This window comes from Thermobia domestica, chromosome 9, assembly GCF_964235325.1.
Source record: "Thermobia domestica chromosome 9, izTheDome1.hap1.1, whole genome shotgun sequence".
In the NCBI taxonomy this organism is placed as follows: Eukaryota; Metazoa; Arthropoda; class Insecta; order Zygentoma; family Lepismatidae; genus Thermobia; species Thermobia domestica.
Window position 1 is genome coordinate 102751515 of NC_137462.1, and position 17142 is coordinate 102768656.

At 35.3% G+C, this 17142-nt stretch overlaps 1 protein-coding gene across 9 annotated transcripts in view; it reads left to right on the forward strand.

Annotated features, from left to right (window-relative positions):
- The window catches only part of LOC145694896 (uncharacterized), a 136975-nt gene that overhangs the window by 76658 nt on the left and 43175 nt on the right, over positions 1–17142 (forward strand). For all 9 annotated transcript variants that reach the window (XM_081771632.1, XM_081771625.1, XM_081771623.1 and 6 more), the window contains one exon: positions 10085–10214. In XM_081771632.1, the coding sequence (XP_081627758.1) occupies positions 10089–10214 (126 nt within the window). In that variant the 5' untranslated portion in view covers positions 10085–10088. The remainder of the gene's footprint in view (positions 1–10084; positions 10215–17142) is intronic.

Sequence of the window (17142 nt, forward strand, 5' to 3'; positions counted from 1 at the left end):
GTACGAGGGAAATAGTATGTACAGTAATCGAGAGAATAAAAGTAACCTATATATACACTATGTAGAAAATACTGTTTTCTTTTGTCGCAGACTGTATAATACCTAGAAGGATGTCAATAAATTTGAGATACAATACTTAAAGGAAGCAATAATTCGAGTTCGTATCTTTAGACTGCTATTATACTTGCGCGTGTTTTAAACGTGCTTTAAGTGGAACCAACTAGCGTGCTAACTCATGGGAAATCGTGCGTAGGAGACTTTTGATGGACGTGACCAAAGTCTCGGTTTCACGTAAGAAACAACGAATTGATTGGAATAATTTAGGGTATTAGTCTCAAGGACATACGTTAAATGAGAAACGAACTATTATTTTTATATCAACTTCTGCACTGTTTTTATCTTAGGACGAAACTTTCGTACGGAATTACCAATTCATTTTTCTTGAAAGTGTGGTACTTTAAATTCTACGAAAAAATGAAATTTCTAATTTTACGTCCCATATTATGAAAGTAAAGGATATGGATGATTAATAAAAGTGAATGTTCATGAAAGAATTGGTGGAATGAGAATATGGAAAAAGACGGAAAGCACGGAAAACCCACGGACGCAATATTTTCTATAAACTCGAAACAGGGTCTCCGCGCATCATAAGTGAGTGTTCTATATCTGAGCCATCGTTCTCTTATAAATTCTGAAAACACATTGTATCGTAGGTAGAGTGCATATATTTTTGTTACTCGTTAAATAAATTGACACATTTATATTCGCTTAATTAAGAATTTCGAATAGATCATAGACTAATTATGTAATCTAATATATATTAATTATAATAATATAATGATTCCAACTAAATTCTAGACCAATTTCTTATTTTTAAAAAACGTACGTAAGTAGTGGGTTCTTCAGCGTATAGAGTTATTAATTTTATTTCGATCTGCGATCTGTTTATCGTTAATAATTTTAAAGTTAGTATTCCCATTTCCATTGCCAAGTGACTTACACCCGTGCTTTATATGTGCATGACCCCGAAATCGATTCCTAGTCCGAACCAGTACTTGAACAGAAACCCGAGTAGTGGTTCGGATCCCACTTCAAACGTAGGTCCGTTTCATATGGCCTTGATATTGAAAAAAAGTAATCTATTAAACTAAAAGTAATCGATCAGTTCCATTTCCGGGTGTCCGTAGGTTTCTGAGTTTCATTGTGGACTAGCACGTATGTAGTGTAATTATTAAGTTGAATCATGATTAACTGTTATAAAAGATTTGTTCTTGAATAGAATTTTTCTATCTAAAGCGCCATTGCCATTTGTGTATTTATTTGGATGGGATATGCATGATGACGCAGTATTATGCTCTCATCTTTGGCTCATAGTTTTTTTTTCTTTCTATTATATATCATAGGTATATAGAGAATATCTTTGATTTCAGTGTGTACATTTCCACAAGATAAATTGAATTTACTACTAGCTTTCAGAATAAACTAAACTCAACTATACATCATCAAATTAAAATAATCCTTTTCCTAGTTTTCTTTTCATGTGTACATATCATAATCAGTTGCAATGAGTGTAATTTCGTACAATCGTTCAGTAAAAGATCTTAAAGACATTCACATTGTTAAAAATTAAAATTTTATCGATACAAGCTAAAGGTGGAAAACTTCCCTAATGTGTTAATTTTATATACAGCTTTTCTGAAATTATAGGACGAGCCCTCTAGCTTGTTCACCCCCACGATTTCACTCCCACCCACCACCACAAGATACGGTACTGCATCTATTTACTGATTGATTTATATTGACGTGTGTCTTCACCTTCATTCAAAATTTTGTATATTTTTCTTTCTTATTTATGGTAATTTGAGTCGAGTAATTGTTTATAATTTACATCTTCGTGAAATACAGGGAGTATGTAAATTATTGTTCAAAAACTTCGCCCACCCACCTTCCTTTAAAAGGCTGGGGGGCGCGGTGGCTCAGTGATAAAGCGTTCACCTCCGGTGCTTGGGGTCCCTGGTTCGATCCCAGCACACGCCGTGTGGACTTTGTGATGGACAAACACCGTGCTCGTGGGTTTTCTCAGGGTTCTCCCGTTTCCTCCCACTTTCTTCATTCCACCATTTTCACTCATCTCTCTTCATCATAGTCTCCTTTAGCCTAACCGGCATAACCGTGGGACGTAAAACTTAAAAGATTTCATTTCATTTCATTTTACCTTTAAAAGGCTATATTCTATTAGCCGTGCGTCTTAAAATACTGTTGCCCTAAGGAAAGATGCCAATTGGTCAGATGAAAGCCACGTTTGTTTGATGTTTCTACTATGGAAACGAGTGCAGGGCTTTTCAATGACATATACAGTATGTGGTCAGTTTTTTTTTTTTTCTTTCTTTCTTTTTATTAAAGCAAGACTGTACGTCGGGACAAACAATACAAACTACTTCGGATTTTTATTTGCAAACACATGTACTTTAAATTTAAAAAATTGAAAGAAAGAAAAAAAACGCTGCAGTCATGAGGTTACGGGAATTCTAGTTTGAGAGGGGATGCTAGTCAGAGTTTGTTTAAATAAACTACCAACGACCACCTATCTCAAAGTTGAGCCTCTATTAAGTGTTTATAAGAAGGTCCAAATGTATCAACTATGAGAATGAAATTTGCTTTTAGAAGTATTTCTTCATAATTTTACCTACTACGTATGAACGTTTAAAATATCTTTGCTTGCATCGGTGGATGGAGGGAGGTGAATCAACCATTAAACAGAATAAGGACGACATCAAAAGAAAGGGGTACCACAAATTTTGCATAGCTGAATTTGCCCTGATCTGTGGGCCATATGGTGCAATTTTCAAATTGTCCAGTTGAACCAAGATCTCAAAAAGGGTTCCCACTTTAAATCAAAATTTTATATATGAGTGCAGACCTCCTCCAAGGGTAATGAAATCAAAGGGGAGGGGAATGCCTCCACATAGTCTAGGTAAAAGCAAGGGAAACTTTGTATGTAATCTATGAAAATTGTATATTTTCTGTACAACGTCAGTGGAAAAGAAGCATACACACACACATAAAAACATCGTCAAAAACATAACCTCCTTGGCTGAAGTAAGAGTAATAGTGGCATATTTAAAATCGTAATGATTGAGAATCTGATAAACTTTGCAATTAAAAAAATAAGAGAAAACTTTTCAAATAAAGTAGAAGCATATAAAAATAAACATATTTTCCATCTTACTGTTAGTTTTGTTTACTTTTGATAAATAGAATTTTATTTTTTGATTTGTTTATATTTTGAATTGTATACATATGAGGGCATCAAAATCTTTTAAGTGCTTGTGGGGTCTTTAATGCTCTTAATCGATTAAATGTTTTGATGAATAGACTCCCAAGAAAGGCTTCAATACAACTAATAATATGAATTACTGTTGACTGCAATCGTAACATGGGTTATAAAACTTCTAAGAAAGATGTGGTTAGCTGATTTGACTATGAACATCATTACAAGACCAGCGTTTGAAGATACCTAATACTGTGATAATCTCCATTTATCATGTCTCATCATTGCGGTAAGAAGCATCACTTTATTAAGAAATGATCGCTATATTCTTTTGACATTCCTGTTCAGAAAACAAGACACTGTTCTCACTTCTAATGACTTTCAATCACCACCACCACTAACCTTGGTTAAAATGTGATTTTCTTCCATAAATTATACGCTTTTTACACATATAAATTGCGAACTGTTCTAAAATCTTCAGTTACTGTTTTCGACCTTCGCTAAGATTATCATTTTGCATCTTGATCTCCCGTGCACACCTCTGATTTCTTTATTTTTATTTACACATATTATTAACATTTTACTTTCCCAGCCGTAACTGTCAACAATAGCCTATCATCTCGAAAGTTGATTTACCCTTGTGGTGTGTAACTTAAATTTAAAGTGCTGTAGTTATGATTTTTTTTTTTTTTCAAGTATTTGGGCGTTACCGCTGCTAGCCGTTACCATAACGACCTATGTTTACCTGTTTTAGCGTCACGCTATCTCCACACCCAAGAATAGATTCTGGCATGCTTTTAAAAAAAAAGAATGAAAAGCGGGCTCTGAACCATCGTAAGTGGTGACGGCGTTCGACGAAATGAGGCTTCGTGCAGAGAATGGGATACACGTTTCAATTCTTCCTTCTGACATGTGGATGGATGGATTGTCTTGGGCTCTCCACTTCAGTTTCTGCGTTTCCTTATTGTGTAATTTGAATCGTCTAGCTAACTTCGCATATTACTTTGCAAAAGAAATCCTACTTGCTGCTCGTTCTAAATTATGTCATCCTGTAAGAGACACTAAGTATTATGATAATTGTTATGGTTTTAAGTACCGAGCAAATCGTTTCTGTATAAAATGATTTCAGTTAGTGCTATTTCTTCCATCACATTAAAAATGACTGGGTGTACTAAATTACCGCAAATAACTCGGACAAAGATTAAGCAAAGCATATACATACATTAAGCAGTTTTCAGTAATTTGAGCCTAGAGAAGTTGCTCTTACCAAGTTTCATAATCATGCAAAAGTTATTATAACAATCAAACTGCGACGACGTGTTTGTTGTTTTTTTATGTACAATGTGAACTAAGAATTTTAATTTGAAATTGTGTGTTGTGAACAAAAAGCATTGATGAAGCACTTAAATGTATAAGGTGTACTGTTTTAAATTTTTCCTACTTAACAAAGATCGATTATCTTTCTGAGATAGAAGTTATGTGCAGTGTTGATAATAAGAAAATGACTATATATTTTAATAGACTGAAAAGTAATCAACAGAAAACGAAAGAGAAATTCAAATAAGATAGCAGAAGAAAAAAGGTAATTATGTCCGTTTATTTTGTTGTGTGTGCATTAATGCAATGTCAAAAGTCCTGTGTTCAATTCCCGGTGAGAGATTTGCGTCATCTTTGTTTTTTCAATCTGTTGATTTATGTTTTCTCTTGTCTTTAGAGTGAAGTACAGTTTTAATTGTTTGATTTTACTGACTTCTTCAAATGTATTTAAATGTCCCTTATGGCGTGAAAATTAAATTTTGTAGTATATAATTTTAATATAAGTAATATACACTGGCGGATCTAGAAGGTAAAAACTGGGGGGCAGCCATAACCCTGACTATGAAGGTATATCATTAGTTTATCATAACCTTTCCAAAATATATAAATAATAGATTCAGTTATTTTGTCACTCGAAAAACTGGGAGGGCTTGGGCTCCCTGCCTCCGGGCTAGATCCGCCACTGGTAATATATATAAAATTCATTTTGAAGGAAGAAGATACTTAACCAGCTTTGAAGAAGAAATTAGTTTAAATCATATCACTCGTAAAATTTCATTTTGTTTCACGGAAACAGAGAATTAATTTTCCATATAAATCACTGGGCTAATAAATGAAGATGACGTAGATACTAACACCAGATCTACGACCCATATATTATCAGTGTTGAACACTAAACAACATTATGAAAAATAGCAACAAGATTCGATTATAGTATCTGCACTCATTATGTCAGTATTGCCAGAAGTAGATCCTAAAGTTCAACTCGCTCCCCTTTTCATTCCGTACTCTTTAACTTTAAAATATTATGAAATGAAATTACCTGATTATTTGTTCCAAAGGATAGTTTTTTTTTTTTAAATCTCTTTTAAGATTTCCGCAGTTCTTTATCTCTGCTATTATAAACGCATGAAATATTAGTGAAAATAAAACATAGTTTGGAAATTAGTGTCCTTGAAATATACAAAAATTAGCTCTCTTCAGTTGCAAGTTTAGAGCAATATCTTCAAGGATCACTTTAGAAATAATATAAAAAATTGATGATAACTGCTAAATAATCTTGGAATTAACTGTTCCTCTTCCTTTGCCAAAATTTCCTTTGTTTTCTTACAACTAAATCGTTTCCTTGGTCATAAATGTTTGGAAATTGCATATTAAAAACAGAAGTTTCTTTGTTACAAGCTTCGTTAATCAGAACTTCCACTATAACTGATCGTTTTCTCACTAATTCTTGTAACTTGGTTATTGAAGTTCATTTGTCATCGTTGAATGTTTGGTAATGGTGGCTTCTGGGGGTTTTATATCATGCTTTTCTTCTGCTGAAAATCGCGGTGGCTTAGTGGTAAAGCGTTCACCTTTAGCGCATGGGACCTTGGTTCTATCCCAGCTCGCGCCAAGTGAAATTTGTGGTGGACAAACACCGTGTGCGTGGGTTTTCTCGGGGTTCTCCCGTTTCGTCACACTTTATTCATTCCACCAATTCATTCATCTCTCATCATCACCATCTCATTTAGCCTAGCCGGCATAACCGTGGGACGTAAAACTTAAAGATTTCATTTTCTTCTGCTGATACTTTTTTTAATCAACATATTCTCCAAGAAGACCCACGGACACTTGTTATCCTCCACGACCTTACTTGTCCGGAATTCGAACAAGGGACCCTACCTACCACAATCTTAAATTTGAAGCTCGAAACGACTTGCTACTTTTGCGTCTATCATTAAACAAGATGTATCAATTGAGAAGTCTCTAGTTATCATCACATAATTATTAACATAATGAATTCATTAAAAGCGTGTACATCTAAGAACATCTGCAGGCAATTGTGCAAGTCGTTCAGAGTTTCTTTTAAGCACATTTTGTATATATCGTTCTTTTCTCTGGTGTGTGTATAGAAGGCATGCTGGTCTTCATTTGAAAGCTCAGCTCGTCGGAGAGTGAACCTGATTGAAGATGTCAGTATAGGACATACTGCAAATAGTTCGATGGTCGTCGGTAAACACGATGAGTGCGATGTGTGCTAAACGTTGTATATTACAATCTTGTCTGCAATGCTAGGATTGCGCTAGCGAGCGCCAGTTGTCCAGTTAAGAGACTTCGAGCGCGGTCATATTGAGAGATTGCGAGAGATCTGGTGCGTAGAATTGCCATTTGCGGTGGACCTCCATAGCAGACATGATCTCCTAGAGCTTCCGCAATGAACCAGGAGATGCTTAGACAGGAGTATCGTTGGTGACCCTTCAGAGTCAGTGAGGACCTCATGTAAGTACAAGAACACTAAGGTTATATCGATTGTAAGAGGCAGGTCAAAGCTCTCGCGTTTTACTCGCATGATTAGTCTTGTCATCTGTTCATCACCAAAAGTACCTTAGGTGATGTTGCGATAGACTTCAGTTGTTGCAAGGCGAATTGAGGGCAACGATTCAGCGATGACAGTCATTTCTATCTCTGACAATGACATCCATGTGTTTGTTCGTATACGTGCAGGTGGTAGAGAAACCCAGAGTTTGTTCATAACTATACACATAAGTCGCTGACATTCCGGTATGGAGCAGTAACTGCAAACCCCAGTCTTCATTCAGGAATAGGTGACTAATGTATCGTAGATTTGTGACATCATCAATTTTGTCCAATAATCTTGCCTTTACTTTTTACGGGATCCCATCTTCCAACAGAATAATGCGTGACCCCGCTGACAGAACAAACCAACATGCTTTTTTTTTTTTCGACTTTGCCATGCTTGGTAAGTCCATACCACCCAGCTACAACGAGAGTAATATACTACACCACAAAAGGACATTTAGTGTCTGTACGATCTATTTATTACCCATCCGAACACCTACTTGTATAGACGCTTAAGGTGGTTTACACGTTCTATTAATATTAATACTATATATTCTTAAACACCCTGCATAATATCCCACTGGCGCCATCTGGTAGTCACTACCGCTCACCATCACCCTTTTATTGTGTACAACTGTGGACGAGATCAATGTTAATACAGTGAAACCTCTCTAAAGCGGACAGCCGTGGGGAATCAAAAATTGTCCGCTATAGAGAGGTGTCCGCCTTCAAGAGGTTTCAGTATTTTGTAAATTAGTGAGCAATGTAATATACAATTAGAAAAAAAGATTTTTGCATGAATCACGTATTTACGAATATAACATGCATTATCCTTTGTCATCCAATACTCTGTTCGAGGCACAACATGGAAATAACATGTTACAGTTTTCTGCACTTTACACTTATCAGTACTTCCTTCGTTTTCAGTATGGCACTTTAATTTGTGGGGTAATTGCAGTCCTGAAGTGTCCTTTTTGAGACAATATATATACCTGAGCGCAAAAAATACTAAACTTGTCTTCTGGTTGGTTAGAGATTCCAACGGGACTGTAGCATAACATGTCATCCCTAACGGCGGGCAACTGTCAATCACTTTTGTATCTAAAACAGCTTGGGTGGAAGTGGGATGCAGGCAAAAGACATAAGAGTGTTGTTAAACAGAGACGCTTCATTTGGGTTGCTGACCAGACATTTGAGGAGGCAAAATGTTTTCACAATGCTTCCTTGGTGACACATGTATGAATTGCTAAAAATGTATTTTTACTACACTCTTCCAGGGGTGCCCACAAGGGGGGGCTATGACGCAAACTGCGTCATTGAAATATTTGGGGGGGGTAAAAATCTATATAAATATGTTTGAGAGGGTGTAAAAATTAATCGAAAAGATTTTTTAATGGAAGAACACCTACGGATAGGCAATTGAGGGGGGGGGTGCGTCATGCACATGAGGGGGGATGGGCACCACTGAGTCACTCTTCAACTTATTTTTTAGAAAAAGTGTCCGTAATACGGAGGTAAATAATACCTATAAAAGACAGAAAAGACTGTCCGTGTCCGTACTAGAGAGTGTCCGCTTTAGGGAGGTTTACCAATATGTTTTTTCCTATTACAGTGTTTGGGGATTACAAAATATGTCCGTTAAGGGAGGTGTCCGCTTTATAGAGGTGTCCGTTAGTAGAGGTTTCACTGTAATATATTTCCACTACTATACATAAACAGAGATATAATCTGAAACTTCACAGGTAAACAACTTGTATCGTATGTCTAGCTGTAAAGATAAAAAGGTTTGCATGAAGAAATTATTCTATACGTCTGTTTTTTTCTATTAAGTTTTCGACCACCTTAAAATATCTGTTTGAATTATAGTAATCATCTTCCCTCCTTTTCGCATAAGTTTCCGCGTATGTATTTGCTTTGTCATTATGCTAAATGGTGAAATAAATAAATATACATGTTACAGACAGAAAAATATATTTACGTTTTAATCATTACGTTGGGCTCGACATTTTCTGTATTTTGTATTAGAATAATCCCATCCCATTAAGGCACTTAGTTTCTGTGTATTTCACCAACACACGAAATTACCATATATCCATTACATTTGACATATGTGATATCTTTCCATAAAATTAAAATGATGTTAGAACGTTTGAGGAAAAGCTACGGCGGATAAAGCGTAAAAATAAACGTTAAAAGAATCGAACCAGAGTGATTGGAGCGAAGTAGTCTGTATCAAATATAAAAGTAGCGGCGGAGAATAGGTACCTAGGTTCGTATTATAATGATTAGTAAAGACATAAAATCCGCACGTGAAAAGAAAGCAAGAGTAGGAATTGCGATGGAAACTATTAGCAAAGAGAAAATATATTTTGTAGGGCTTGGAATAGTTACGGAGAAGTACCATCAAATGTTTCATGTGGAGTGTGTACTTTGCGAAGCAGAAACCTGGACCCTATAGTAAGGCGACGAGAAACAATTACAGTTTTTTTATTCTCAGCTTTTCAGTAGGAAAATCGATAAGGATATACTAAAAATAGTAGAGGAGTAAATAACAACGTTAGATATAATTAAAAAGAAAAATAGAAGCTAGTTGAAATATTGTCTGAGAAGAAAGATTATCCTGAGAAACGTGATAGAAGGTACGATGGAAGAGAGGGAAGAGCTAGAATTGATTGAGCAGTATGAACATGGAATAATTATGTCAGGACAGAGAGGTTAGCTGAGGACCAAAATGCATGAAAGCTTCTCGATTTGTGGCAAGTGGATTGCTAATGATAATGTGATGTGTACATTGACTTAAAGAGAAATGAAAAAAAAAAAGTATTCATACATAGTATTTGAATACATAAAGGATTAATTATGTAGAATATACTGTGATCATTATATGATAGATACTGGCATGTAGATTTTAATGAAACTTCTCTTCTTCTGCAGGTGAATGATGGCTCCAGAGCGGCCCGGCCCAGAGGATGAGCCGGGAGCAACGATCCTGCAACCAGGTGCAGTGACAATTCCTGTAATACAACAAGTTCTGTCTTTGCCAAATGGAGTAATACAATTAAAGGTACGTAATTACTTTGTTTTTAATGTCAATGTTACGGAAATTGTAATCCCAGATCTGTATAATGGTGGATTCATTTGTATAAGCATTTTTTGGTGAATTCATTTTATTAATATGTTGATTCGGTTTTTCATTTTTGCAGAAGCAATTTTCATACAAAAGTTCACAACTCCGGGCTTTAATCGTAATGTGAAATACACTGTTTTCTTCAAAAGTACTACACTCTGTAAAGAAGAAAAAATAGCGACACCTCAATTCTCAAGCTAACTTACACAGACAATCATAGTTGCAGCCCGTTAGAAGAGGAATAGAAGGAAATGAAGAGTGGGATAGTTCATTTGCGTTACCTGTGACACCTCTGGTGTACGACATCGCTTGTCAATTGTTTATGTATCAGTAATATTTTCGCTAGATGGCACTGAGTGCGTCTCGTAAATTATTGTAGTGAGAATTCTGCATTGCATTTGTGATGTGTAGGCTGAGGTGAATAGCATTTTATGATTGTTCTTTGCTTTCTTATTGTTTGGACAGTGTCAAGTGGCAAAATTGTTGTGCAGCGTTATTTGTGTGTGATATTGTTGCTACATGTGGACTGTAAACAAATAAGATGGGTAAGAAATGTGACTTATTGCCATGTGAACAAGACATAATTCTTGCTTTGCGCAGCTAAGGTAAATCTCTAAGGGAATAGATGGAATACTGAAAATCTATCATTCTACGGCAGGAAGAGTAATTCACAAGGGGAAACAGCATAACAAATAGTCCCTTCGTCCACAGTGTAAAAGAAAAAAGAAAGCATCACCCAGAGCAGATTGCTAAATAAAATCAATAGCATTGCAGATTTAAGGAGTGATTTCTCCAAAAATCACTTCTGTAGTTTGACATGATCTTGGAACTGCAGTTACTCGTACAACTGTATTATCTTGACTGTATGAAGAGGATATTACGAAGAAGAAACCGCGTAGAAAGTCGAAACTGACAAAACACAGAGGACTTCAACATGTAGTTTTGTGAGTCGATATGCAACTTGAACAGCAAGCACGTGGTTTTTTTTCGTTGAAAAGAAGTTTAGAATAGTGAGAAACAATGGTGGTGTGAAGTTGTGGATACGAACAAGCAAGGAACTTGACATGGAGTTTAAGAGATGCAAATATTCAGTTATTGAGTGATGGTATTTGCTTGGTTCACCGTTAAAGACGTCAGAACGACGGATATGTGAAGGATCGTTTGATGCACGAAAATATCTTCAAATTCTGGTACGTAAAGTTCTTACTTACAACAGCCAAAGATGACTTTTCTGAAGAAAATTTGGACTACTTCCTTTTCCAGGACGATAATGCTTCATGTCAGCGAGCGAAAATCGTTAATACGTGGTTCAAGAATATGACTATTTAGAGACACATGTGGCCTACAAACTCATCTGACATGAATCTAGTTGAAAATTTGTGGATAATATGAGCAGAAGATTCAATAGACAACTATCTCAAATAGAATGGAATTCAAGGAACAGATAATCTGGGTGTTATTCCGTAAAATCGAGGTTGCATTTTGCAATAGCCTTGTTACCAAAGGGCTTCGATGATTCGCTGCACTGCAGAAAGCCCATGGTGCACATACAAAATACTAGTTTGGTGTATGGTACTTCCCGATGTTTGCACACAATATGTCCTACCCTTAAGAAATTTCATTTCTTGTTTTCTGCTGTTGTTGTTGATCTTTTTCAGTTTTTTGTATAATTCTTCCTATAAAGGATTTTGCTCAAAACACACATAGCTACTTATATATGCATATAAATTCATTAAATTCGTGTCAAAAGCCTGAAACTCTGGCGCAAGTATTAAGAATGAACTGCTCATTAGGAATATGCATTGTAATATTATAGGTAATTCATGTAAAAAAAAAAAAAAAAAAAAAAAATGATTAAAGTATGTTGCGAAAACCATATCCTAGCAAGTATCGCTATTTTTTCTTTATAGAGTGTAGTATAACAGACTTTTTTTCTTTGACATTTGGAAAATTGACACAAAATGAAATAAAACATTTTTTTTTTAATTTATGATTCACGTATTTATGTTTATTGTGTTCTTACCTATTGATTTCGTTCACGTTTGACCAGCTAATGTCTACAATGATAGTTGAATCGGGCAGAAAATGCTCCACTTTCCGTGCGCAACCCCAACCTGAAAGATTAAACGATTGACGAAAATTCATAGCCTACGACTTTCTTGATATCAGCTAATATAATCTTTTGCAAAATCAATGCTTAAATGAACTCTGATTAAAAAACTAAAAGGATTACGCGACATATACGTAATATAGATAGCCACCATTATCCGTTAAGACATTAAATGGATCGACTCCATTAACGAATACACAAGAATAATTGCTCCAGGTATCAATTGCAAAAAATTTTGCTTACAAAAAATAATACACAATTTTGCTTACATATATGAAATATGGATAATCAGTTAGTTATCGTTAGTTACTTAGATGTTAACGGATTGACTCAATTAAAGAACTCGTGTAATAATTATTCTAGCAACCTGTTGCAAATAAATAAATAAATAAATCGTGTAGGCTACATATATGGAATATTGGATATACGAGCCAGCGTTAGTCACTGTTATCTGTAAGACGTTAAGATACTGACTCCATTAACAAGTTTGGCCAGCATAATTTCTCTAGCTGCATATTACAAAAACAGAATTCAAAATTTCCTTTACATAGATGGGATATAGATAACCACCGTTAAAGTTGCCCATAACCGTTGAGATGTTAACGAATTGACTCTATTAAAATGGTCAGCAAGATATTTGCTCTAGCTGCCTGTTAAAAACTTTTTACATGTATGGGATACAGATGTCGGCGTATTTCGATAACATTTTAACGAATTGTCTTATTAACAACTCGGCCGAGGTAATCGATCTAGCTATTTATTGCGAAAAGCAGAATTCAAAAATTCGCTTATGTGTAGTTACATAGAAATCTGGGTTCTACTAATAATATGATATTCTACAAGAACTAAAGAAAGAAGGAAGAAAAAGCTTTTAATACCGGAAAATTTTATCACTGATTTTAATATTTCATAGTGAGTTCAACTCATACAGGTAAAGCTTGCAGTAAATTCATAAAAATAAGGTCTTTTTTGAACTGAGGAGACAAGGAGATAAAACCTACTTGATTCCACTTTAGCTCCTTACTATGTGGTTGTAAATATTTATAAGATATGGATGTATGCTTTTGAGTATAATCTTTAAGAAAAGTGCAAACTCGAGTGATAAAACCCTGGGTAATGAAAAATAAAGAGCAATCACAGTTATATATATATATATATATATATATATATATATATATATATATATATATATATATATATATATATATACATTGCTAAAAAGAAATTAAAGAAATACAAACCCCCAGGTGTAGACAAAATACCTACCGAGTTTGAGAAGGAAGGGCGATTGTGGAACGAGATACGCAAACTCATTGTCCTCATCTGGAACTAGGAGGAATTACTATAAAAGTGGAAAGAATCCATTATTGTTCAAATTCACAAGGAGACAAAACGGACTGCAGTAATTATCGAGATATTTCTCTTTTGTCAATATTTTATAAAATATTCTTAAACCTTCAATTAGCAAGACTGCCCCCATACGTAGTTGAAATTATTAAAGATTATCAGTGCGAATTTAAGCAGAGTTGATAAAATATCGATCAGATATTTACAATTTTTCAAATACTGGAAAAGGAATTGAGAATGTAACCCTTGGAATATAAATTATTTATTGATTTCAGAAAGCCCTACCACCCGGTGAGGAATTAAAAATAATGTATTCTTACCAAAATTTGTTATTTAAAGAAAGAAAGAGGAGACTAGTTAGATAAATAAAAAAGTCTTCAAATGAAACCCAAAGTAAAGTCCGAAAATGCGTGTCCACGAGCTTTCACGACGAGAATGGCCTGAAACAAGGAGATACATTGTCGCCATTAGTATTTAGTTTTGCTCTGTAATACGCTATAAGGAAAATTGAAGATAACATCCAGGATCTAGAGCTGAATGACATTCATTAAGTTATGACTTCTGTTGATGTGAATCTGATAGGAGATGATGTGAGGGTAATAGAATTAAGTGCAGAGGTTATATTAAAACGCTTGCAGAAACATAGATTTAAAAGTTAATGCAGCGAAAGTTAAATATATGGAAATTCACTGTGACCGTAATACTGCAGATTATGAATCCGTTGAAATATCAATACTTTGGACAAAATGGACGCTTTCGAATATCTAGGATCAAAATTAACAGACCAAAACAATATCAACAAAGAAATTAAATGTCGACTGAAAGCAGGGAATTCATGTTATTATTCAGTCCAAACTATTTTGTCTTCGCGAATTCTATTGAATAATTTGAAGCTTAAAATATTTAAAACTATAATTATGCCTGTTGTGCTATGTGGTTATGAAACATGGGCGCTTACTTTGAGCTAAGAACCAGATTGAAAATATTTGAGAAGAAAATCCTGAGACTAATATTCGAACCCAGGAGGGCCGGAAATGGAGAATAGCGGAAATTTCATGACAAGAAACTGCAATATTTATACTGTTTATTCAACATTGTTAGGCTTATTAGGTCTGGGAAGCTCAAGTGGATAGGTCGTGTAGCCAGAATTGAAGAAAGTAGAAACTTTTTTTTTTCTTTCTTTCAAACTCAATCGGAAAAAGATCATTTGAAAAACCTAAGCTCAGGTGGAATGATTACATTAAGATGTATATTACAGAAATAGAAATAATCAAAGTAAAAGCTGAATCTAGTTGGATGAGGGCAGAAGAGAACGGGTAACTTTTGTGAATGCGGCATTATATCCATTTGAAAACATATAGAATGCACTTTGAGTTTTGTATTTGCATAGTTGCAGAACGAGATATTAAATTAAGAAAAAATCTTAAAAACGGTCTTTCTAATATTCTTTGCTTTGTATCATGTGAAGCTTATTCCATACACTTTTGTTTCATTCTTAAATACTTGTTAATATGAAAAAAAAAAAAAAAAAACAATTTTAGAAAGTAGGCATTTTAATACTTATAAAATACTATTGAATGAGTTAATAATTGTTTTCAAGACCTTTCGCAAATGAAAAAATGGAAATACGTGACTGTGAGAAAAACCTAGAACACCCTGCTAATTTGTGTTTACTTTCTAGAGATAATCACTCTAGCTATTTTTTTTTCCAAAAGGGGGGGTATATATATATATCTATATCATATACCCCTTACATGTATGGGGTATATGATATAGATAGCCTCAGTTCAAGTTGCCCGTACCTGTTAAAATGTTCACAGATTAATTGCATTAACGAATTCGGTTGAGATAATCACTCTAGTCATTTATTGCGGAAAGCAGCATTCAAGAGTTCTCTTACATGTATGTGATATGAGCTATAGATAGCCACCATTAAGACCTTAACAGATATAGTCTGTTAGCGAAGTCGACTGAGATAATTGTCCTAGCTATCTGTTGCAGAAAACAGACTTTTAAAAAAATCGCTTCTGTTCAAGGGTTATCATGCGGAGTAACGGGCTGACGTACTAACAACCGAATCTTATAAGTCTCATTGCGTGATCCTAATAAGTAATCCAGAAGTTACTTTGAACTTTAATTAAAGTCTAACAATAGCAGTAAGTTGGGGAAACTCTCAGGAAAATAGAATTTCTCATAAGAATATAACCAACGGATTTCTTCAGAGTACATAAGTCATACTATGCAGCTGAAAGAAAGGTATTATCTATTTAAGATATATATTGTACTCATTTAAAAAATATGTATTAGAAGTAATTTGTAAATGTAAGTGGTGGATTACATCATGAATTGCTAAATCCTTTAAGACCTGGAAGAAACTTCCTCCTTGTGTACGCAACATGAACTTTTAATACAGTACTTTGATGTGAAGAAGTTCTATTAAGACAAAATTTCTTGAAAGTTATAACATCTTAATGCTTTTTGGTAATAAAATTATTAATTGCTTGATGTATTTGTAGAATGATGCTAATGGGTCCAAGTTAATCTGCGACGTTGCCACATTGTGAAATTTTGATTCTCCATAGTGGCCCAAACCATCATGTAACATTTTCGCTTTGTTTTGGCCTGTAGAATAGTGCTCTGTGGTCCGTTGGCACCATTTTTGTATCTGTACTTGTATCTGATACATCTTCAGAAGCTATTGTACGAGGGAGAGTCCGAAAATGTTTCCCCTCTCGTTTTCCCCAGTAAAGCGAACAGCTATGGGGGAAACAAAGACAGCGGTTGCACATGCAACACACCCAGGCACAAGTGGATATCGTTCACCCGCGATCCTGCAGATGGCGCCCGCAGAGCGCCTCCGCAAAACGGAGACGACTCTTTCAGTCTAAACCTGGTAGCTATGGAGAGAAGGCGCGTTTTGACTTCCTAGTCAAAGGAGGAAGTGTGAGCGGTTGTCCGCTATGAATGCACACGTGGCGTATCGGGAGAAGAAATCCATAACCGTTTCGTGGAGGAAGTCTGTAGGCCTGATGTGATATCGAAACAAATGGTGCGGAGATGGTGTTCCCAATTCAATGTGGGGCGGCATCAAGTGTTGGACACACCGAGACCTGGAAGATCGTACACGGCCACTACAGACGAAAATATCAGGATGGTGGATGACATGATTAAAGCGAACCGGCGTATCACTATCGGTGAAGTCACAGCTGTTCGACGCTTCTTTCGTATGTAGAGCCCTGAATTTTTCCTGGAAGAGATTTTTGAAGATATAGACCGGTATGACAAATGTCTCAATGTACGTGGTACACATGTGGAAGAATAAAGGTACGTCGAGTCTTTAATGTCACATGCAACTTTTGGACTTGCATCCCCACCTCTGTCCATAGTCGCCTGGGGAATCTTATTTCG